The sequence below is a fragment of the Pollicipes pollicipes genome, unplaced genomic scaffold (genome assembly GCF_011947565.3).
Source record: "Pollicipes pollicipes isolate AB1234 unplaced genomic scaffold, Ppol_2.1 Scaffold_7231;HRSCAF=8579_pilon_pilon_pilon, whole genome shotgun sequence".
NCBI lineage: Eukaryota > Metazoa > Arthropoda > Thecostraca > Pollicipedomorpha > Pollicipedidae > Pollicipes > Pollicipes pollicipes.
The window spans coordinates 27112164-27135079 of record NW_023597034.1 but is presented as its reverse complement, the minus strand read 5'-3'; the positions used below and the strand labels follow the sequence as shown (position 1 = coordinate 27135079).

The 22916-nt window shown below is 56.6% G+C and overlaps 1 protein-coding gene across 1 annotated transcript; it reads left to right on the top strand.

The window, feature by feature from the left end:
- Positions 1 to 2996: 2996 nt before the first annotated feature.
- LOC119109928 (uncharacterized) lies at positions 2997 to 16665 on the top strand. Its single transcript, XM_037233673.1, has 9 exons — positions 2997 to 3069; positions 5387 to 6041; positions 6221 to 6496; positions 7600 to 7713; positions 13541 to 14218; positions 14282 to 14390; positions 14778 to 14920; positions 15995 to 16151; positions 16499 to 16665. The coding sequence occupies exons 2-9, from the start codon at positions 5466 to 5468 to the stop codon at positions 16663 to 16665; spliced, it is 2220 nt and encodes a 739-aa protein (XP_037089568.1). The 5' UTR covers positions 2997 to 3069; positions 5387 to 5465.
- The last annotated feature ends 6251 nt before the right edge of the window (positions 16666 to 22916 follow it).

Sequence of the window (22916 nt, the reverse complement as noted above, 5' to 3'; positions counted from 1 at the left end):
ACTTTCCAAGCAGGCACAAGGCCGGGCCCGTGATTTGCAGTGGTCGGAGCCCCCGTGACAATGCAGGGCTCCTGTATTGGTCAAGAGCCCAGTGTCTAACAGAGTGTTATGTGTTCACAAGAGGCCTTGAGTCGGTCAGAGGAACATTGTGTTGGTGGAGACCCTCTGACAATGAAAGGATACATTATAACCTGTGATGAGTTTTCACATTGAGACAGTGGAAGGGTCCTGTGCCAGTTAGGGCTCCCAGTACCTATGGGCCTCCAGCCCCATTCCAGCATAGGCCCGTTAAGCCTAGCTGGAGTCTACGTGCCAATTGTTGGACCACCTGCGGCAATAAGAGATGCTATTGCGTCAATGAGGGTTCCTGCGTCGGTCCAGGGCCAAGTGCGCGGATCAGAAAGCCTCTCGCGTCAGGAAGGGAACAATATGATGTCGTGTATCCCTCTAAGGGCCTCCGGATCGACCAGCGGACCTCACCCTCGTGCACCAGAATGACATCCGGAAGGAACTACGCGCTGGGATGGATTGGACGCTCAGTCCTTGACCGGGAACAATAACGCGCTCCCAGTGTTTTTCTCAAGAGGCGTCCTTAGGCGAACAGAAATAGCGCTCTCATTCATGTTGAATAGAGCGGGTCGAAATGAGTCGAAAACGAACAAGGCTATCCCATGTCTGCTTGAAAACGTTTAATTTTTCAGAAGTTATTGGTGACACAAATTTTATCAAAGGGATTGAGCCTGCACACCCAAAATCTCAGCGGCAAGAACAGCGATGGTCTGGGTTGTAGTTTCCGTAAAACCGAGCGGTGTTGGTCACTGCAAGTAACGCAACGCGCCCCGCGCGAGAACGACCGTCATGAAATGCTGATTCAAAATATCTTCCAATTGATTCGTACCGTTTAAAGATAAGACTGTGTATCTTTTTTACAACTTTGAGGTTGTCCACTGGACAGATGAACAGTTACGGCAAGCGAAAATAAAACACATAACCCACATTTATGTTTCCAGCTCCACCACTAGATTCCAGACAACATCACTTCGCAGTGTTGTAAATGCCAACCTGTTCTTAACATCAATATAAAAATCGCACCAGTGAAATATACGTCTGGACTGCTTTCTCAATGTACGATTTGATGTCCTAAAGCATTCAAAAGTGCTTTGTTAGATGCGTTATTATTTTCGGCCACCAGTTATCGTTTAAGAGTCCCGGAGCGACCACCACTGGCGTCGTGCCGAAGTCCCCCCCCCCCCCCCTGCCACGTTTCCCGGGTTCGTCATTTGACGGCAGGCCTGTTGAAGGCGGCCCGCCGTGGCAAACCGCGTTTCGGTGCCGACAGTCGGTTCGTAGGTGACCGGTAGTACCACACGCGTAACAACGCCGCTTGGCGTCGTGGGGAGAGCACGGACGACAGTTGCCTCAGCGACGGCGCGATTCGTTTCGCCGCATCTCCAGCTGAGAGATACGACTTAGAATCTGTTACAGGATACCGTCAGAGGTGGTCCCTTGTCCACTGTTGTTGACTGTACCAACAAGCTGCGAATGCATAGCTTCAGCAGGTGTCGCACCTTCATTACGGTCGCGTCATAATCGGCGATTCCCACCGCGGCCCACGTCACCACTGCCCCTCCGTAACCTGGCGCGAACCAAGGAATCACCACCACGCCCGAGTCCCCATTTGAATGTGTCCAGGTCCCGGGTCCCAGTGTCTGCAGGACAACCGTCTTCGAACGGTCATCGCGAACAGCGGAGTGCCCGAGTCAGACGGCCTCCAAATCGGTTTAACCCATGACTGCGATAGCTGGGAGCATAGCAATGATGCATGGTGTATTGTATTGTTTGTCCTACTTTATTGTTTAGGTTAGATGCACTGTCGTGACGGATATCGTTTCAGTGCCCTTTTCCTTGCATGTTCGTTAGGTTCGTGAGATATGTGGTCATAATGCCATGAATTTGTTCATCATGTCATGAATGAATAATTCAATTGTGAGGTCATTCTTCTTTTAAGAAGGGTGTAGTGTAAGGTGCCGGAGAACGCCTATGTGCTAGCCAGTGAATGTTTGCGCAGTTTGGCGAGCGCCGCTTAGAGGCGCTCGCGTTCCTCTCCTCCCGCCCCAGACAGGAGGGGAATGCGAGGGACGCGGCCGCGGGGGCAAGGAGAGGAGGCGGAGCAAGGAGAAGATTCTGAGAGCCGCCGGCGGGACGTACTGTGACGAGTGCCTGTGACGGGTGTCAAACAAAGAAATGACTGAGCGCACCGTGTGCACCAGTTAGCCGGGGGCGAGGCACGGGACAGCAGAACTTCCATACACACGTGAACATCACATAATGAAAACTTCTTTGTGGTTTAACTTCTTGAGACTTGCCTTACGAATGCCAAGTTGTATCCGGACCAGCGGGGTACTGCATTCCAAGACATATTCCAAATTTGTTTTTAAAATTTTGAGCCCAAATCCTTGTTACCGTTGTCATCTGATTTCTGTATATGCTGGATACAAGCGAAACGGCATTAGGTATTGTCTGTCTTGAGTGCGTCAGCAATTGTGGCTCCTATAACTAGTCGTGGCTAGGTTTCTAGAGACTTGGATGTGGATGACAGTTTTTTACTTTGGTACCTGTACGGCCGACGGGGGGAAGTGACCGCAGGGTTTCTTGTACTGTCGTGCTGGGGAAATGCTGTGAGGCACCAGCTGACATTGTGACGTCGCTGAAAAGGTTTTACATCGATCGGGACAAGGCCACAGAATGGATCGGGACAGGGCTCTTTTAGGACGACTCAAGGTCAAGGCTTTCGCTGGTGATATGATGTCACTGGTATTGCAAAACCATTTTCAGTAACGTCATACTGTCGGCCGATGCCTCACATCATTTCCCCAGCACGACAGTACACAAACCCTGCAGTCAGCGTAGCTCTTCTCTCTGTCGACCACACAGGTACCAAAGTAAAAAAAAAAACTGTGGTTGGCGGCAATGCGCCGAATGCAATTGTGTGCGTTGGTTACGTGCGGAGCCTTCTCGGGCTCATGACATTGTAGCGTTTCCTCAAGTTGTTTGGAGCAGAATTTAAAGGTGGATCACTTGGTATTGGGAAGCAGGACGTATGCAGTAACTCCGAATCTTATGCGTGAGGCGCAACTCAAAATATTTAACTTAAAAACCGGTTGGACATTTACCCACTCAATATCTCAGCATTGGTGGCATAGATAGGAGTGAGATTTGTTCACAGGTGCCGATTTGTGTTCTTTTGTAAGGGCCCTGGCCCCTCCAACATTGAGTTGGGGCTCCCAGTGTTGGCCTGGCCTCTCCAATGTTTTTGGCTGGAATGCTACAAAAAAGTGAAAAAAAGATGATCATAACACAGAGCCCATCTTCTTTGATCTTTCTGCATAGTGGCATCTCGTACCACTCCTGACAAAAGTCATGGCCACTCTCATCACAAGATACAAATAGTAACAGCTGAGCAGAGTACAAACCATCAGCTGAGCAGAAAAGCAATGCCATAGATTTCACATGCTTAGCACCATAAAACTTACAATGGTTTGTAAGGTTGAAGTGATAGGCTCTGGAACATGGGGATGACCTGAGTCCTTCATGGCTAACCCCATTCCCGTCCCCCACAACCAAAATGTGTGCTGCCTCCCTTGACTGTCATGGAAGAGGGTCATCATGCCCAAAAGTGGCTTCTAAAGGGGCAATTTCATGTGCCAATGAGAAGAGACACTGGGCATCCTGTGCCTGCTACCAGGATCCATCCCTGCATGATGTCTATTCTGCTTAAATTAGAGACTTGTGAATTATTTGAAGATAAATAACATGTTGTGTTTAATTAAAACAAAGTGAGTTAAATCTGGTGAGAAAAAATGGGTAGGTTGTCAGGTCTTTGGTTCTGCTCCCAATAATTTACAAAAATTGACACCCCTGGATGTGTTTGACTATGAATCACCCATTCTATTATTGGATTTTGGTACAAAAGTCTGCTATGGTGTCCAAAATGGTTGGAGCATGTGTAATCATTGGCATTTAACACCATCAAATAGCACAAGGAACAGCAAAATAATGGCACACCAACACCAGGATGGCACAATATGCAGACTTGGATGCCTGAAGCTATTGTTTGACTGCTAGGATGCCAGTTTGTGATCAAAACTGCCTTTTATTAGGTATTCTGTTTCCAACCTAGCACAAATGGGTGTCATGTTTTTAGGGGGGGGGGGAAATGTGTTTATTTTTTAAAGATTAAGCTGAACCTTTTCCTTGGTTGTATTGCTGAGCTCAGCAACTATTTTAGCCAGTGCTGGTTGCAAGAGTCCTTACCCCATCATCCAATACTGGATTTTCAGGTCAGTGGTGCAATTTTGAACCAAAGACTTAATGTTCTGCAATGCTCTGCACAGTAGTTAGTTATGCCCTCAGATGTCATGTGACATTAAGCAGGGCGGGGTGTAGCACCAGCACCGCTGCAGGCTATCCCAGTCTGGCAAAGAGCAAGCACTTTGATTCTTAAGTGACTTGAACTTGCACCAGGGGTGCAGGGGTGGGGTTTCATATTCAGTTTGTCAGATTTGAGTTTTCTACTTGCATTCACAGTAGACCCTGATTGGTGGAGAGAACAGCCTGTGTATGCAAACATATGTTTGAGGGAACATCATAGTGTTTGATGCAGGTATTGGGACAAAGCAAAGTGTCTCTGCTTCTCACAGCAAACTGAATATGAAGCCAAGACAATCACAAAGTTCCAAGCTCTGAACTGAGAGGGGAATTTTAGTGGTTTTATGTTTGTAAGACATGAAGCAGAATCTGACAGCCAGTTGACTTATGTGCCATGCATGCAGTGCCGAAGCCAGTTAGTGGCTGCCAACTTACAAAATATTGAGCTAAAGCTAAACCCTTTAGTTGTATGATGTGTGGCCAAAGCTGAAGCCAAATCTAACATGCAGCATTGTTTTGCAAAAAACACTTTTTTGTGTCTACTGAAACTTATGGTACCACAAAATATCAAGGCTGAGTAGGGTGATAAAGACAAGGTGTTAGCATTACAGATTACATATTTTGGGGGCTATGTCCTCACCTTGTGTGCTCATGTGTGCTCATAGTTTCAGATGATGTTCTGGTAGTCACCAGATATTAATTGAGTCTGAGAATGACCTGGCACCAATGCGTGCCCCATTTACATTGTAAAAATGACCTGCTGACTGAATATGTGTATAACTTTGCTTCAATTTGTATGATGCATGATTGCTTCCCATCTAGATGCTGGTGCTAGATCTCATTATGGGAGCTGTGTGAACTGGTAATAATTCACATGAGCAAACAAATGTCCCCAGCCCCCTCCCCTTCATTGTATAACAGTAGTGTCCATAAGTTGACAATTTGCCATTTATTTCAGTTGCAGGCTGGGCATGGCCTGAATGATTGTATGCTGCTGTCCCTGAAGAAGGCCAGTGTGGAGGTGTCACTTGTAAATAATGACCATGACAATGGCAGCGGCCAACATGTTGCCCAACAACTCGATGAACTTCACAGAAAACCAGCATGGAAATGCTATTTTGGAGATGCTCCGCCATCAGCGGGAGCAGAACTATTTCTGCGACGTCATCCTGCACGTGCAGGGCCAGCAGTTTGAGGCGCACCGCAACGTGCTGGCCTCCTGCTCCAAATATTTCCAAAACACCTTCAAACAGGACAAGGTTGTGAAAGAGCAGCTGACTATCAGCTGTGGCGGCCACGAGATCTTCCGGTGCCTGCTGGACTACATTTACACGGGCAACGTAGTGATCGACAAGAACAATGTGTCCGAACTGGTGCGCCTGTCGAACCACTTCAGCGTGCTGAAGCTGCGCGGCCACTGCTCCGAGTACCTGGAGCGCTACCTGGACGTCACCAACTGCCTGTCGGTGATGGACATGGCCGACCGATACCAGATGACCGAACTCCTGCGCACCGCCGTCACCTTCGTCAAGGCCAACATCGACGACGTACTGCGGCAGCAGGAGGCCATGGAGCTGCCGCAGGCCAAGGTGGAGCAGCTCGTTATGGGCAAGGTGAGTTCCTGACGCCGTGTGGCGAGCCTCGGGTGGAGCGACGGTACGTTCTGGTGGTGGTTCAGACGTGGTGCAGACAGCTGACGTCGCGGCCACCTCGCTCCGTGCCGCTCCGGCGGTGGACTGCTGCGCTGGTCGTCGGGCGGCAGCTCCTAACGGGCGTGGCCGCACGCCGGCAGGAGCTGGCGCTGTCGCCGGAGCGGCAGCTTACGTTCGTGCTGAACTGGGTGCGCCACAGCGTGTCGTCGCGCGAGAACGAGCTGCGCCAGCTGCTGGTGGGCGTGCCGCTGCAGCTAGTGGAGCGCGGACGGCTGCTGCAGCTGGTGCAGACGGACCGGCTGCTGGCGGAGAGCGAGCGCTGTCTGTACTTCACGCTGCAGAGTCTGAGCGACGCCGGTGTCCGGCTGCCGGCCTATGAGCAGCTCTTCAGCCAGATGGAGGAGAAGTATATGCAGGTGAGGCCCGAGTAGGCGCTGGACCGACTCCACTCTGGCGGTGCACGCGGTCGATCGTGTGGTGTTTTTGCCGTGCTTCTGCACAGGACAGACATGTGTCGTTTGTTGCGATTTCCAGATAAAACGGCCGTCCATTGGCCCTCAGTCAATGTTGTGGAAAGTACGATGACGTAGTCAAGTCATGGTGCATTGGGAAACATGTATTAAACAGGGAATTGTGCTGTCTAGAGCAGCTTTTTCACATACGAGGTATACCAATAGTAATGAGTGAGCTTGTTTCATTTGTCTGATGCTCGCTTCAGTATCTTCAAATGCGAAACGTTCCCTTTAAACGAGAATTGGTTGACTGACGTGGTGGGGTGACAACCTTCGCAACAAGCGATGCTTAACGAGGACGATCCCGAAGCTCATCCTGAAGAGCATGACCTGAAAACAAAATCCTGTGTTACATTATTGTTTGGCTATTTCGGTTTCAGACCCTCGCGTGGCAAAGCAGTTCCGTGACAGGGAATGCAGGATGCGCTCTAGGGTTAAGGGCCCCTGCTTTGGCAATTTCAGGTCCACTGTACGAGGTTAAGTACACCGTGCTCATTTGTTAATGCACTGATCGCTTGATCGCAAAACCTGCAAACCTGGACCTCAGTTCCCTGCGGTAAAAGACGACAGTGCTTATGGATAAAACGCCCCGTGTGAACACCCATTTGGCTGGAAAGTACCTGGCGATATAGCAGGCAAGGTGAATAACGAATGGTGATCGGCCCGGGGAAAGTAGACTGCTTTAAAAATGACAGCACTCCGTCACAGTCAGTGAAACCTTGTGTCTTTCTGTGTCGCTGTTTGAGTGGTTCCCTGCGACCTCGGAACAAGGATCATGCTCGCTTAAGAGCAACTTGGTCGGCTCTAGTCAAAGGCCATGTGCCGAGGGGCACGTCTGGTGGCACGTTATCCCATGAGACTTAATCGCTGCCCTGCCTGCCCCAGAACGTGGTGACCCCAGCGTCTAGACGTCACGCGCATCTCCCACCACCGTGTCAGCTGCCCCCGAGGTCCGTTGGTCAGCACCGACACCCGGTAAAGTGTGACGGCACTGTACTTGCTTACAGGACCTGGTGGTCGACAACGATACGTTCCTCTCCATGGCGATCAGCACGGCCATAGAAGAGCTGGAGGGCACGGAGGCGACCATCTTTGACGGCCTTCACCGGCTTCAGCAGCAGGTGGGCCCGACGGCAGCGGCTGGTAGGCTCGACTGCAGTAGTGAGTGGTTTCCATTGGACCAGCCCGGGCAGTCAGGCAGGGCCCATCGGCGGGCCAGGGCGCACCAGCTGGCGAGTAGAAACTCTGGAGCCGAAGGGCTTTTAATTACCTTTTCAGCTCCAAATATGCACCCCACCCCCGCTCCAACCCGTAGCTCAATCAGTTAAAGAGCCTGCCTCCCAGCCTAGCCGGGGAAGGGTGAGTGGGTTTGAGTCGCTTCGGCGTTCACTATTCACCCCTCGCCGGGATGGTCCGCGGCCGGTGGTAGAAGCTACTCAAGGTCAGATGGGGTCGGAGGACGGGGCCCTTCCGAGCATTGTGACGCGTTAAACTGTCACCACAACCTTCTGCCGTTGAACCGGCTTTTTGTGATCGGCTGGTTGGGTCGTAACTCAAGCTCCAGCTTAGTTAAGCGTTGGCTCTGGTTCCAGAAATTCATACAAGGAAATCGTTGGAACCATAGTCATAAAACTGCGATGTATAATTTGATCGCATTAACGCAGTCCGTGCTCCATCAAAGTTTATTTGTCTGTGTTGATGTGGTACTTCAGCGGATGTGGTTTTTAAACCGAAACGGATGGTGAAATATTCATGCCATATGATTTTCTAGCATGTCAGTGCCGTGGAACTAATGCACCAGATTTTTGTTCGCAAATGCGATCTTCACAGGTAGGAATGAAAGTTTGTTGTTAGGTTTGGGAGGTAGCCAGGAAGCTAAAGCTTACTTCCGCTGTTAACAGATGAAGCCAACGTAAGACAGCTGACTTTAAGCTAGATTTTGCCTCTTGTATTTCCCAAAGCGTAATATTTTGAATTTTTACTTAGTGGAAACATAGCATGTAGAGAATACTTTTGTTGCGTATTGTGTTTATGCACACTTACGGATGGGTCCATGCATTTCTTTTGTTGGCACTTAAAATGTCCTTATTAATGGCATTATATGTAGCACTTCGTAGGTTGCCGCACCTTCTGCTGTCCATTTACTACACGTTAGGCGAAGGTCGCGCGTCGTAGGCCTCTTACATGTTATTAGAATGTAGGTTTTTCGTATACAGCCATTAGGATGTATACTTTTTGTGTGCAGCCGGCTATTGATTTTGTATCGCATTAGGGGTGCATTTCTTTGTAAGCATTTCCGCGTATTGCGATTCTTCGTACACAGACCTTGGCACCCCAAAGCATCGCACGCGAATCTTCGCGGAGAAATATTCGTGCGCGTAAAACGTCTTTTTGCAAATCATTTGATCCCGAAACTTTGTGTTTTCAACTCTTCATATCGCATTTCATCGTATTGACACTGTTTGGTATCGCATGCCCTCTTGTCCGTAAAACTTCGTATGCGTATGATATGATATGATACCCTCGGTATCAGATTGTGTTATGAAGGCAGTGCCCTGTATCGCATTCCTTCGTACCGCGTTTCTTAGTACGCGCGTTTCTTTGCACACCTTTTCGGCGATGACAGTCATTCGCATCGTACTCGTCGTGCTCGCCAATTGTATTTCTTTGTATTCGCATTCTTTTGCGCCCAGTTGCATTTCGTGCGCGCAGTCTGGCATGACATATGTGGCATTGTTGGCGCAAACGTCGATATGTGTTTATCCTTCCTTTATGCTGTTGTCTGTCATCATCCTTTCTTTCCCGTTCCAACACCATCCCCTTGGCACGTGAAGAGATCCATCATCCCCTCGAGTATATTATCACCTCACCGTCTCCGTACGTGGGCCTACGGGGCTATTGAATGGCCTGCCTCCTCCCTGATACCCGTGCCCTGTAGGTCAGCTGGTTGAGTGGTGGGTCACCGCGGCCAAGGTGTCACAAACAAACAAGGTATCATCCCGCAACTGCACGCTCAAACGTGCAGCCGCTGCAGTCGTCTAGAATTATCTGGGGGCAATGCTTGCTATGCAATGCTTGCTTGCAATGCTTGCTTGCAGTGCAATGCAATGCAGTGCTCTCCAATAGTATGAGACACTCCTAGCAAGGATGCCTTCACTGGTGTTTGGATCAAGGCAAGCGCCTCTAGATCAAAGTTCATAGCTCTGATGCTGTGTGTGTTGTGATGACGTCATTGGTCCGGAGAAACATTCGTGCTCGACTTCAAGTTGTGCCCAGGTCCTTCCTTAATCATCACGCCGTGTGTGGGTGTCGAAAACATTCAGTTGGTAGCCAGCACGTCTATTAAGAAACACGGACATGATATGCTGATCGAGGAGAAGCGTCTGTCTACTCAACAATGGTGTAGCTCTTAAATCGAGAGGTCGATGAGCAACGTGGCCCGTCATCTTCACCGCAGATATACCAGCGCGGAAATTATAAATCAAGGTCGCACGCGCATGTCGAGCATTGCGGCAGATTTATATTTTTATTTTTTGCTAAGAACATGGTACGACATATAACTAGGGAGCTGCAGTTAACGGACAGGCGACTGACATAAGATGGTCAGAAATCATGTTGGGGAAAACAATGCTTGTGCGGAAGCCAGTGCGAAGGCAAGACGTTTATCTAGTGTCCTTTTCTCAGTCAGCCCTGGACTGATGATAGCAGCATGCGGTCGGAAATGCCATTCCAGAAAAGACATCGTGCTGGGCAGCTGATTCACATGTGGTTATTGCCTGCTCGCCGTAACCCGGTCGGTCAGCGGTAGGACATTCAAAATCGGGGGTGCCGATAGTGTAGTGGTTATCGCGTCTGCGCTGGCTACTGCGCATCTGGGAAACCAGAGGTACGGGGTTCGATTCCCCGCGGCGCCCGCCCTTCCTGCCAAGGCGGGAGGCAGGCGACGCCATATAGCCTCAGCAGCTGAGTGCGTCGTAAAGCCCCAATCACGCAGACATTCAAAATCATCCTCACTTCGTACAGACTGCTGTGCTGGACTGGACGGAGCGCTCTGTTCTTCACTGATCTCCGTTGTCTGCGCTGATTGGCGGCGGCAGCGGCGGCAAGTATTTATCGCAACCACACTGGTTCAGCGCATGTTTTCTGGAGTCACGCGCAAAAATTTGCAACGTTATCAGGCGCGAGATGGGGGGGGGGGGGAAGCGGGGAGGGGGCTGCTTGGCGCGGTCGTGCCGGCCAGTCAGGCCCGCAATGCCGCGTGGGCTACGCTGGGACCGAGCCGAAATGTTCATCATCCTCATGCAAAGGGGTTGAGTTGGAATGCCGCCGGCCTTATCATCATTCGAGACGACCCGAGTGGCTCGCCGTTCTGCCAGGTGCTCCAGATGATGCCCCGTTTGTAGGGAGACGTTTCCTCGTAGTGTCCGTTCAGATTGGTTTCGGCCTCACACTGACTATGCCACCATCCCGTCACCCTGCGCTGTGTGCAGAGCGTCTTGGTCAGGTCGTTGTCCCTGTCGCGGGTCGAAAATTTGCGATAGTTCTGTGCGGACAGTCCGTTGCCGGCGCCGCCAACGCCCTCTTGGAAGTTGCCGAGGTGCAGTGTGTATGCGGGATGGCGCCAGACGTTGATCCTGTCGTACAAAGCGTGCGCAGTCTCGTTCTGCTTGCTGCGCAGCTCCACGCGTAGCGACTGGTCCGCGCCTATGGTCAACAAGTACGTGTACTCGTTTCCCAGCCAGTGGTCTCCGGTCAGAGAGCCGATCGTCCACTTGTAGGCCTCCCATGACTGAAGGAAGATGTCGTCTTCGGGGGTCGAGCGCTGCTGGAGGACGGTCCAGCCGCCGCCGTCGGTCGTCATGTCGCAGGCCGCACGGATGAGGTTGTCCGCGCCGTCCTGCCGCACCATCAGCTGGTACACACCGTCGGCGTCGACACCGGCGTGCCGGAGGTCGGCGCAGTCGCGGAACCAGCACGGCCCGTCGGCCGGCCGGCCGTACTTGGCGCCGCAGCGGCACCGGTCACCGCCCGCCTCGAGGCCCGCCTGGCACTCGCACCGGTTGGAGAGGCAGAGCGCGCCGTGCGTCAGACACTCGGCGTGCGCGTCGCACCAGTCGTGCAGCTGAGCCCGGCCGGGCCGCTCGGACAGCGCGGCGCCGGCGGCCGGCTCGTTGAGCGTCGGGTGGCCGCGGCGTCGGCTCAGGCGGCACTCGACGCCGTCGGCTGGCCTCTCTGTGACGCCGACGCTCAGGCAGTCCGACCGCGTGAGGCAGGCCGCCCGGCAGTCGCAGGCGCTGGCCGCGCTGAACTGCGCCATCGCCAGGTGCGCCGGCAGCTGGCTGTCGCGGGTCCAGGCGGCCGGCTGCAGCGTCACGGCGGCGGCAGCGACGGCGGTGTGCGGACTGGCTGTGGAGCGCGCCGGCTGGCCGGCGGCGAGCAGCAGGAGCGCCAGCGTCGCTGAGGGTGCCATTGCCGCAGCTGCTGCACGTGTCTCGGGCCGGGTTCGGTCGGGCTGTGTCGTGGGGCGCGCTCCGGACGCTCGGCTCGCCTGCCGCCGACAGACCTGCGGCTGCACCGCCCGGCCTGCCCGCTGCCTGGCGCTGCAGGCCGGGGGTCTCGTCCATCCTCCGTCGTTCAATAGGCCCGGCCAACGGGTCGGAACGCGACCCTTGAGAACACTTCGCTCGTTTCGTCTCTTTGGACACGGTAACTAAGATTGCAGGGCAGTTGCATGCCGACGATGTTTTCATTCAGTTGTAAAATGAGCGTCGTTTCGTGAAAGACCTCTGGCGCTGGACAGTGTGCGCGATGGAATGCTGCCGACAACTCATTGCACTCTAGCCCCCGATGGCAGCTGATAACCGGCCTCTCAGTACGATTGTGTGGAGTTGGATGGATCGCTCGGCCCTCAGTAGTCATTGCTTACGTAGGTTGTCATCACGTAAAGGTCGTGAGGGCCCTAGTGTATCTTCCTTGATACCCTCACACGGCCAGGATTGCTTGAGACCTCGTAACGGCGTCAGAAGTTTGAAAGCCTGTGACACCGTTACGAGGTGGCAGGGCCAGTGCGGCGCTCTTCAGTTGCGATAACACTTTAAGTTGATTTGCCCGTCGGGCCCGGCCCGCCCGTCATGGCTTCTAGAAGTTCAGTGTTGGTCGATTAGAATTGTCAAGCTTGGCCGGACCATAAGCCAGGATCTTTTTGCAAGCAAATGGTTTCTGAGCTTTCCCGCAAATTCTTCATCAGTGGACCTCCGCCTAGAACTCCATACCTTCCAGGCGCCTTCTATGTCTAGGACCTAGAAGGTAGACCCTCTAATGCTTTCCTGAAAGGCCTTGGTGCTGGCTGTTGAAGGTGTCCGAGTTCATTAGCTTAGATTTTGCATTGGCATCATCGCTGTAAGTGCTGATAACTTTCACCTTTGTGTCGCCTTGCTCGTCGCTCGTCGCTGAAGGCACTTAGCTGGTGTGTTATGCTACCGTTATGCTACACAGAGGTGTTCTGGTCTTTTAAAGGGCTTCGGTAGTTTGTGAACTTGCTCGTCTATGATAGGATGGCCTATTCTCGGCAATGTCACCTCCTATAAATGTGCATCTGATTCATCTCTGTGCGCTTCTCCTGCTCGTAGCGGTTGTGCCCCAGCGTACAGCTTCTTGTAAGAGCTTTCCTAGGTCATCATGTCCCAGTCAACATCGGCTGAGCAGATCTGCACCGGGCAGTTTGATTCAACCGCAGTCGGCGCTTGCGTGTCAGGCCTGCGCAGGGCTGCTTGATCTCAGTCAGTCACAAGCGGGCCGCATTGGCCTTTGGCAGTGTGTCCCGTCCGGTTCCTGCGGGGCAGGCTGCGCTCCTCGGGCTGGACTGCGTCTGGCGGCCCGCCGGAGGGCGCAGTGTCGGCGCCGGCGCCGCGTTGCGTGCCATTATGTGACATTGTCCATGCGCGGCAGGCGGCCGTGTCGTCCAGCCAGAACCCGCCGCCGATCGAGACGTTCTCCATCTCGGCCATCGACGACGCGCTGGGCGGCGTGGAGCTGACCGGCGGTGAGCAGGAGACGGCCCGGGACCTGCGCTGCCACGCCGGCGAGCCGCGCTACCTGGGCCGCTACCAGGAGCCGCCGCCGCCGCCACCGCCACCGCCGGCGGCGGCCTCCCGCTACACAGACTACGGCGATGCGCTCGGCGCCGAGCAGGCGCCACACCCGCCGCAGCTGCATGACAAGTACGAGGAGCTGCAGGTGGACGAGCAGCACCGCTACGGCGGCGGGCCTGCCGCCGATCATCAGCGCATTGCGCCGCGCCAGAACGCACGCTACCGCGGCGCGGCTGACTGCCACGAGATGGCCGGCCTGTACCAGTCGGTCGGCTGCGGCCCTGCCGGCGGCGGCGGCGGAGGCGGCGCCGTGGCGGCCGGCGACCTGCAGTACATGCTGATGGTGAAGCGCGCTGAGAAGCCGGACGAGGAGCCGACGCCGGCTGAGCAGGCCGACGAGCGCCGCCTGCTGGAGGCGGCGCAGCCGCTCGGCCTCCAGTACATGGTGTACAACGAGTACCCGGAGCCGGGCGGCGCACTGTACTGCGAGCCGCCGGCCAGCCTGGCACAGTGCCGCTTCGAGCCGCGGCGGCACGCCGAGCCGTCCGCGCCCGACGCGCTCGGCGCCGACGGCCGGCCGTACGCCGACGCTGCGCAGCTGGAGTCGCGCACGTTCCAGGCGGCGCCGGACGCGCGCTTGCGCCCGCTGTGCGCCAGCTATGAGGTGGTGGACGAGGGCCGGCCGGTGGGGCGCGAGCAGGCCGCCTGTTACCTAGCGGCCGACGGGCGGCTGCAGTACGAGCCGGCCGCGTACGCGTGCGACGAGCCGGCGCTGGCGCCACTGGTGTCGGCGGGCTGCGGGGAGCCGGCCGGCGGCGGGCTGTTGTACGCGCCGCCGCCGCAGGCGGATGGACGGCGGCCGGAGCCGGCGCGGCTCGACGAGGCCGCGTCGGCCGCCGTGTTTGTGGAGGACGCGCTGAGGCTGGAGACGGCGCAGCCGCCTCCACCCCCGCCTCCTCCGCCGCCTCCGCCACCCTCCGCCGCCGCTGCCGATGCCGGCGAAGAAGCGGAAACTGGACCCGGGCCTGGCGGAGGAGCTGCGCTCGGGTTGCTGCCGAGCCTGGCCCGGACATCCAGCCCACCGTGCACCGCAGCCCCAAGAAGAAAGCGGCTGCGCCAGCGACAGGAGCCACCGGTGGAGGAGGACGAGCCCCGGCCGGAGCACACAGGTGACCGCTTCGCTCGCGCCCTGAGCGGCCGACGACAGATGGCGCCGTGCTCGCGTGGAGCGCAGCTTGTAGGCAACAGTCAACGGGTGGGGGGGGGGGGGGGGGGGGACGCAAGTGTCCGCATTTGTACTGTGTTGCATGACCTGCGCTATTGTGGGTGTGCTGCGGCAGGGATACATGGGCTATGGTTTTGGTGTTGAGAATATTGGGCCACGGTTTTGAACTTCGTTGGGAAATATCCCAGTTCGCTTTGGGCACCTAGCATCTTATTCAGCACGGACGGAACGTGTATTCCGTATTCGTTTGTTACATCACAAGCACCACCCTGGTGGTGGACGCCAACACAGTACTGCGTACGACACAATGTACTATGTTTGCAAATGGCAATTTGGCGACGCGGCGCAATAATAACGATACACAGCATTAACAGCTTTAACCATACAATAAGATCCAAAAACTGCACATGGTGCACGCCTAGCGTAGAATAACGTCAAAAAGGCAGATCACTAAATATGTCCATCAGACTCCCCAACCTCTACACACAAGAATGCACGCAAGACGCGGTGACTGCGCAGTGAATCGATGTGTTAACTTCGCGGATTTGAGTGCAGACATGCGGAGAGTTAATAGCGCGTTGTTTGTTTCGTAAACTGCAGTCCTCTGCTACCCAATATGCACTCTCCCTGCATGCCACTCGGATGGGTCCGGAAGCTTGCGCTGTTGGCAGCTCGTTGTCGGGTCACTGGGGCTTTACGACGCTCTCAGCTGCTGAGGCTAGATGACGTCTACCTCCTCCCATCCCGAGAGGGAGGGCAGGTACCGCGGGAAATGGAACCTATCTGTGGTGTCGAAGATGAGCGGCTTAACCACCTCGCTATGAGTACCTGCTTGTGTCAGCTGGGTGGCCGTGTGACCTGACCAGTGTTCGAGCTTCTCTGACGTCCACCGCCACGTAACTGGACCCGCTCCCGCCGCTGAAGCCGCCCGTCGCTGTTGCAGAGCTGGCGCCGCTGCTGGCTGTGGTCCCCGAGCCGCCGCCGCCACCTCCGCCGCCGCCTCCGCCGCCGCCGCCGTCGCCGCCGCCTCCGCCGCCACCTCGGCATTTTGTGTGTCCCCGCTGTCCGGCTGTCTTCACCGTGCAGGCCGCTCTGGAGAAGCACCGGGCGGAGAAGCACCGGCCCGGCCCGCTGAAGAAGACGTTTACCTGTGATATCTGCCAGATGTGCAGCGAGAAGACGTCGATCTACTTCAAGCACATGCGCACGCACTTCGATGGCCCTCCGTTCACCTGCAGCATATGTAAGGGATTGTCCGTATCTTCCGCTCCCTGCCCTGTGTCGTCGGTCTGTCGGCTGGCCCGCAGTCCCCGTCTCTGACTCTGTTCTCTGGGTGCATGTGTATAGTATTATCCTACGTCGATGGCCATTGGTTCCCGAGTATGGTGGTAAGGACCACGTGTTTTCTCTGACCGTTATATCGTGACCATGTATGTTAAGAGCGACCCAAGGGTGGTTTGCTCCACCAGTTGCCTGGTTCAACCAAGAGTTGTCGAGCAGCCGGATGGTGCGCGCGGGCCATTGTGGCGGCATTCACGACACGCCGCGGTGGGCTTTACGCGCTCACTAACGGCGTCTCCACGTTGTCAGGCTTCCGCGAGTACCCAGTGTTCCTGAAGTTTATGCGGCACCGGCGCGAGCACGCCGAAAACAAGCCGCACCGCTGTCCGGACTGCAACCTCAGCTTCTGGAAGAAGGGCAACCTGAGCTCCCACATGCGCATCCACACGGGCGAGCGGCCGTTCAAATGTGAGTAGACGCTGCGGCCTGACCTGGCGCCGGGTCGCCGGACAGTCAGGGCCGCCCGGCGGGATGACCCTACTCGCAGCCTCTGAGATGATTGGGCTCGGAGCATCTGGGAGGTAAGGGATACTACATGGGCTAATTGTTAAACCTGACCCGTGCCATCTAGGCTTTGACCTGGCGCTGGCCCATTGTGGTTGCGTGTGATTATGCGGGATGATGTGGAATATACGTGCCGTCACGCGGAATTTTTGCCGTGCAGGTAGTGGTCGTTCGCTGGCAGCCGGCTGGCACAGATTGTACGTGACGCTACATACAATGTTGGTGGAATGCGCATGCTTTTCGGGAGGATGCTTGATCGCTCGGAGCCAGTTGTGACGCGGAAGTTTCTTGTGCTTGGAGGCGAAAGAAAACGTATGCTTAATGACATGTGGTCACGAAACATCATGCTGGTCAGTAGTGCTTCAGGTTAATGTGCCCATAGGTTTGGTTTAAGCATTCATCTCCCATGTTACTAAAATAACGTGATTATTTCTCCGAACCAACGACATTGGAGGGTATTGCCGCAGGCAATGTGCTGGTCGTACGACGCTGAAAATCTACGCTACGTGACCTCGTGTAGATTCTGTGTCGACCTGCAGTCATGGACCCGGCAGCCCGAATGGACCTGACCCGTGTCAGGGGATCAAGCGTGACCCTGTTGACTATGCGGCAGGCGAGGAGTGTGGGGCAGTGTTCGCCCTGAGCACCACACTGCGGCAGCACATGAGCAGCCACGCCACCGAGAAGAAGCACGGTCTGCGACGAGTGCAACTTCTCCACCAAGTACGCCAACCACCTGGTGGCGCACAAGAAGATTCACGCCGGTGAGCAGGGGACAGAGCGGTCGGCGCGATCTCCGCGCCCCTCGGCCGGTCGGTCGGCCCACCCGGGCGCACCCGCAGACTGGCCTGTAGACGAACTGGGCTGGACGGACTAGCCGGTGGCGCGCCCCCGCCAGAGGGCAGAGCTGTTCCGATCCTGGTGGGGAGTCGCGCCACGCGGAGGCTGGCTCAGCCAGCTCAGACGTGGTCGAGAGGCGCTGGCGCTGGGACAGTGCGTGGGACGCAGCACGTGTGCCTTCTGACGGAAAGCCGGACCGCTGTGTGGAAGCCGGTCACGCTGATGGTCTGTTTGACCAACGCACGTCTGTTGTCTGTTCGGCCATGGCGGCAGCGTGCCGCCTAACGCCGTCTGTGCTGTGCCTGGTGCGGGGGGCGAGCTCTGCTGCCCTGTGGCGACCGCCGCTGACCCCCCCCCCCCCGGCAGGCGACCTGCACCGCTGCCAGCACGCCGGCTGCAGCTACACCACACCGAAGCGGTCGCACCTGCTGGAGCACCTGCAGGCCCACGCCAAGCGGCGCAACCACCACTGCCCGCACTGTCACCGCCCGCGCCTTCAACGTCAAGACTCACCTCAGCCGGCACCTGCGCACCCACGACGAGACGAAGCGCTACCGCTGTCACCTCTGCGACTACTCCGTGCACCGCAGCGACCGGCTCAAGAGTCACATGGCTAGGCACGCGCACTCCGCCACAAGGGCCGGCGCGTCAAGGCGAAGAAGCCGCCGGACGCCGAGCCGGCGACGGTGGCGCCCCTGGCGACGGACTGGGGAGTCTTCTGACAAGGGACGGCGGTAGCCGCGTCGGTTAGGCTATTCTAACGACCAAAGAGGGATGATATTTGTTGACCAGATGGAATGATTTTATATTTATCCGGCCCGTTTACGACGTTCAGCTGACGGGTGCAATGCTGCATAACAGCAGAATACATGAATGACCTCTCATGACCTGACGCGTGTGGACTGCGCGCGGTGAAGGACGCGCCATGCCATGTGTCTCAAACGCTCGTGAATGCCCGCCCTTTCGGCTCAGGTCATGTCGTGTGTGGAGCGACTCCGGTGTTCGCCTGACGCACAGCTTAGCTGCATGACAACGGGCTGTGACGTCACCCGCTCGGCACTGCCTCGCCCAGCGTGCGATCATAAGGCCGGCGGCTCAGTTTTAGCGGGCTGCCTGACTGACCTGCAAAACGATATCAGATACAAGCAGGTCTGAGGGGTGCAAATCAGATCCTGGTACCCACTGCTGCGACGTGTTCACTGTCTTGCATAATTTGCAAAACGCTTGCGTAATCGTGCAAGCAGGATCTCGCCGGTCTAGAGTCGTGGCACCTGTTGTAGGTCTCCCAGCAGGTATATCTTAAACAAATTATCAACAAAATTATGATTTGTGCTAGGTGTATGAAGTATCCTGACTATCTCCCAGGATCTAGCTTAGGGGTCGCACGGCTTTAATTAAAGGATTTCTTGCGGCTCCACACATTTTCCGAAAATCAATGAGACAGTACTTCACCTACAGGATTTGTGCAGAAAATTGGGAAATCAAAAGATTATAAGCGGTAAATGTAATGTAACAAGATGTTGTTCGAAATACAAATCGGCCCCGGTTAGGGGATGGGCGAGATCAGATGGTATACCACAAATCGCGGCGGTAGGGATCATACACAATGGCCACGCTGACAACGCTGCGTGCAGGACAGATCGCAAGGCATTACAACTGGGTCGCCGACTCGGTCTTTTAGGTGCGGCTTCCTACCAACGTTCTTCTTGAAGTCTTGCTGCCACCTGGTTTCCACGTAGTGCAGGTGCACGTACGTTTCTCGCCTCAGTTCCCACAAAACTTATGTTACGGAAATATATTTCGCCACATACGTGTGTCGCTCACAATAGTTTCCCATTGGTATCTAGCGTACGGTTTCTTTGAACACACATCTCGTTTGCGACCCTCTGTAAAACGTTTCATGTATGCTTCTTACGGACTTCCATTTGCCCCCTTGCCTCACGCCTTTTGGGGAGGCGACTTTAACCCTGCCCATCTTGTGGATCAGTGTTTTTAATGGTTCATGGACTCTTTAATCCCAGCTCGTCTTACGGTCCTTACAATGTGGCTTTGTCCATGACGGCTGTTTGACTATCTTCCACACGACGCACGGTCTAACTCGTGCAGTCGTTGGTGAATGGCCGATTACCATACGGTACTTTCTCAATATGATAATTTGCCGTTTCCATTACACCATGTGTCATGCTTTCTTTCTAAGACGAACGACGCCATGCCACGTTCGTGATCGCAAAAACGAAAAATTAATTCCGTCATGTATTTTCCGCGCCATTCAAGACGACGACAAGCCGAGCACCACAACGTCGCAACACTGCACAACCAGACCTCCACAAACCGACACCAAACGGGACATCGCGCCGCGCTGAACGTAGGCGGCAACGTGGGCGGAGCCACGAGCCGCCGGCCCCCGGGCGGCGCGAGAGTCTCACACTGACGGTAGTGGCCCCGCCCTCCCGGCCCTCGGCGGCGGCGGGCGCTGCGCTCGTCCCCCTGCACGATCTCGTGGTCCTGCTGATCGTAAGTCTCGTTCAGAGCCGGTAGATGTACCAGGGCGAGGTGCCGCCCGTGTGGTGACAAACAACGTGACCAGCTCGGGTGGCACGTAGTCGTAGACGGGGCAGGACAGCCGGGCGCGGCCCACCACCGCGCCCTCCGCGTACGACAGCACCGGCTCCGGCGACACCTGACACTGGAAGCCTTCCTGCTGGTCGCCGCGGTGGGAACGCGGCGAAAGCTGATAGGAGGGCGCGCACACGATCACCGGCACCGAGTGAAAGCGCGCGGCCAGCGCCAGCGCGTGTGTGCCACAGGCGGCGCGCAGTCCGCCGTCGGCCAGCACCGTCTGCGCGCCCAGAATCACCCTTGTTGACGCGCGCCATCATGGCGAACACGGCCGACTCGGCGATCACCGTCACCTGCACGCGCGGCAGGGCGGCGAGCGCGCGCGCCGCCTCGTGGCCGCGGCAGAACGGCGCGCCCTCGGCCACGATCACGTGGAAAGCGCGCTCGCGCGCGGCGCGGCGCAGAAACTCGAGCACAGTGCGCGAGTGGCCGGCCGTCAGCACCACGTCATCGGCGTGAATGTGGCCGAGCGCCTCGCGCGCGATGTTGTCGGCGCTGGCGTCCAGCTCCGTCTGCAGCTCGTCGAGCGCCGCCAGCAGGTCGGCCCGCAGGCCAGCCACTTCCTGACTGAGGTCCTCGGCGGGCGTCCAGCGGCCCGCCGGCCGTCAGCCGCCGGTGCAGCGAGTCCTCCTTCCTGGCTGAGCTGGCCGCGCCGCTTGGCCTCGTGCTCGTCGCGCGCCATCTTGAGCAGGCGCACACGAGCGTGCCGACGGCCGGCTCGGTGGGCATTTCGGCCGAAAGGCGGCGGCCGGCGGCGCGCAGCTGGCCCAGCAGCTGGCTCGTCTGGCGCCAGCTGGGCTCGGCCACCAGCTGGCGCAGCAGTTGCAGCGTACGGTCGGCCACCTGTCGGCTGCCGTTAGCCGGCTTCTGTCGGCTCAGACCGACGAACTCCGACACCAGCTGGTCCGCCGCGGCGCTTAGCGTCTCCATGGCGGGCGGGCGAGCTCGCGAGCTCGTGACGACCTCACTGAAACACGAAATATCAGGGAGTAGTTACTAGCTATATTCGCTTTCGAGGGACAATTGAATGAAACGTGAAACGTACACATCAGGTGAATAGCATGGGCATGGTGACCGTACCCTGTCATAGACCTTGGCGCTCCTTGAAGCCCAAGGGTTGAGACGTCGGGTAAGCAGGCCTTTTCGGGTATCCTATATTAATCACATCGCGCCAGTTCATGCACGATTAGCTTTTCCTGGACGCAAAATGGCCTCAAAGCCGACGCGCCCTCAAACGCCAACCCACACCACACACACCGACCGTTTTTTCTTCGGAATATGCTCATTCCTGTGGACCCCGACTACCTCCGCATGACACCATCTGTGTGATCACGATGACGCCGTCCAGAGCAGCTCGAAGACATGCTCCCCGGCTAGGTTATAATTCGTTTGCGGTTCGATAATCCCGAGGGAAGCGGGGCCAACACGTTGCCGGGCATGAAACACGCTGCGCACACAATATCGAGCTAGGGAGTCTGCGTTTATTGGGCGGCTCGCACAGTGAAGCCGGCAGCATCACACGAGGCCCGCCCGGCCAGGATACCACCGGACACCGAAGCCGGCAGCATCAAACGAGGCCCGCCCGGCCAGGATACCACCGGACACCGAAGCCGGCAGCATCACACGAGGCCCGTCCGGCCAGGATACCACCGCACACCGCCGGCAGCATCACACGAGGCCCGTCCGACCAGGATACCACCGCACATCGAAGCCGGCAGCATCACACGAGGCCCGCCCGGCCAGGATACCATCGCACACCGCCGGCAGCATCACACGAGGCCCGTCCGGCCAGGATACCACCGCACACCGCCGGCAGCATCACACGAGGCCCGTCCGACCAGGATACCACCACACACCGAAGCCGGCAGCATCACACGAGGCCCGCCCGGCCAGGATACCACCGCACACCGAAGCTGGCAGCATCACACGAGGCCTGCCCGGCCAGGATACCACCGGACACCACCGGCAGCATCACACGAGGCCCGTCCGCCCAGGATACCACCGGACAAGCGCGGAGGACGGCACGCGTCAACACGCCGTGCGCGGTAATCCAGCACCCACAACTGGACTACTTGATCTCGACTAATCTGGACTTTTCGGGGCACGCTAACATTCGGTCGGACACAGATGCTACGACAGCGGCGCCGTTTGACAGCAGAAATGCAACAATTCAGCCAACTTAGCAGCATTCAATGAAGACTCGTTCAACATCAACAAGATAACAGCGCACCTCGCAGGTCTCGACAACGAGCAGCTGGACGACTTCCCAGCTAGGGTCACATATGTAGTCTGGGCGGAGACGCGTGAGCTCGCACACACACCACCGACAGCCGCCCAAACCCCGCAGCCGCAGTCACAGCCGCGCCGGCTCGCCGGACGACATGCCCTCCGCCCAGCTTAAGTGTCACCGCACCCGGGCGTGGTCGGCGGGGGCGCAGGCCTCAATCAGGAGCGCCCGGAACCCGTCCGGCAGGTCATCCGTGGCCGAGAGCAGGTCACGCCACTCGCCTCGGAGCCGGGAGCCAGGCGCGTCCCGGCACTGCAACATCAGCTGCAGCAGCTGGTGCCGGAGCGCCGCCGGCGGCCGGCCCCCAGTCGTCACCAGGTCGTAGCCGATGCGGGCTAGCAGATATGACAGGGCCTGGTCGTGCGCGGAGAGGCGCGGCCGGGCTTCGGCCGCCAGTTGCGCCAGCACGCGCAGCAC

Coding starts and splice junctions, on each gene's coding strand:
- LOC119109928 (XM_037233673.1), top strand. CDS start 5,466: ATGACCATGACAATGGCAGCGGCCAACATGTTGCCCAACAACTCGATG. Junction 6,042..6,220: donor AGCAGCTCGTTATGGGCAAG/GTGAGTTCCTGA, acceptor GCACGCCGGCAG/GAGCTGGCGCTGTCGCCGGA. Junction 14,921..15,994: donor GCTCGCGTGGAGCGCAGCTT/GTAGGCAACAGT, acceptor TTCACCGTGCAG/GCCGCTCTGGAGAAGCACCG.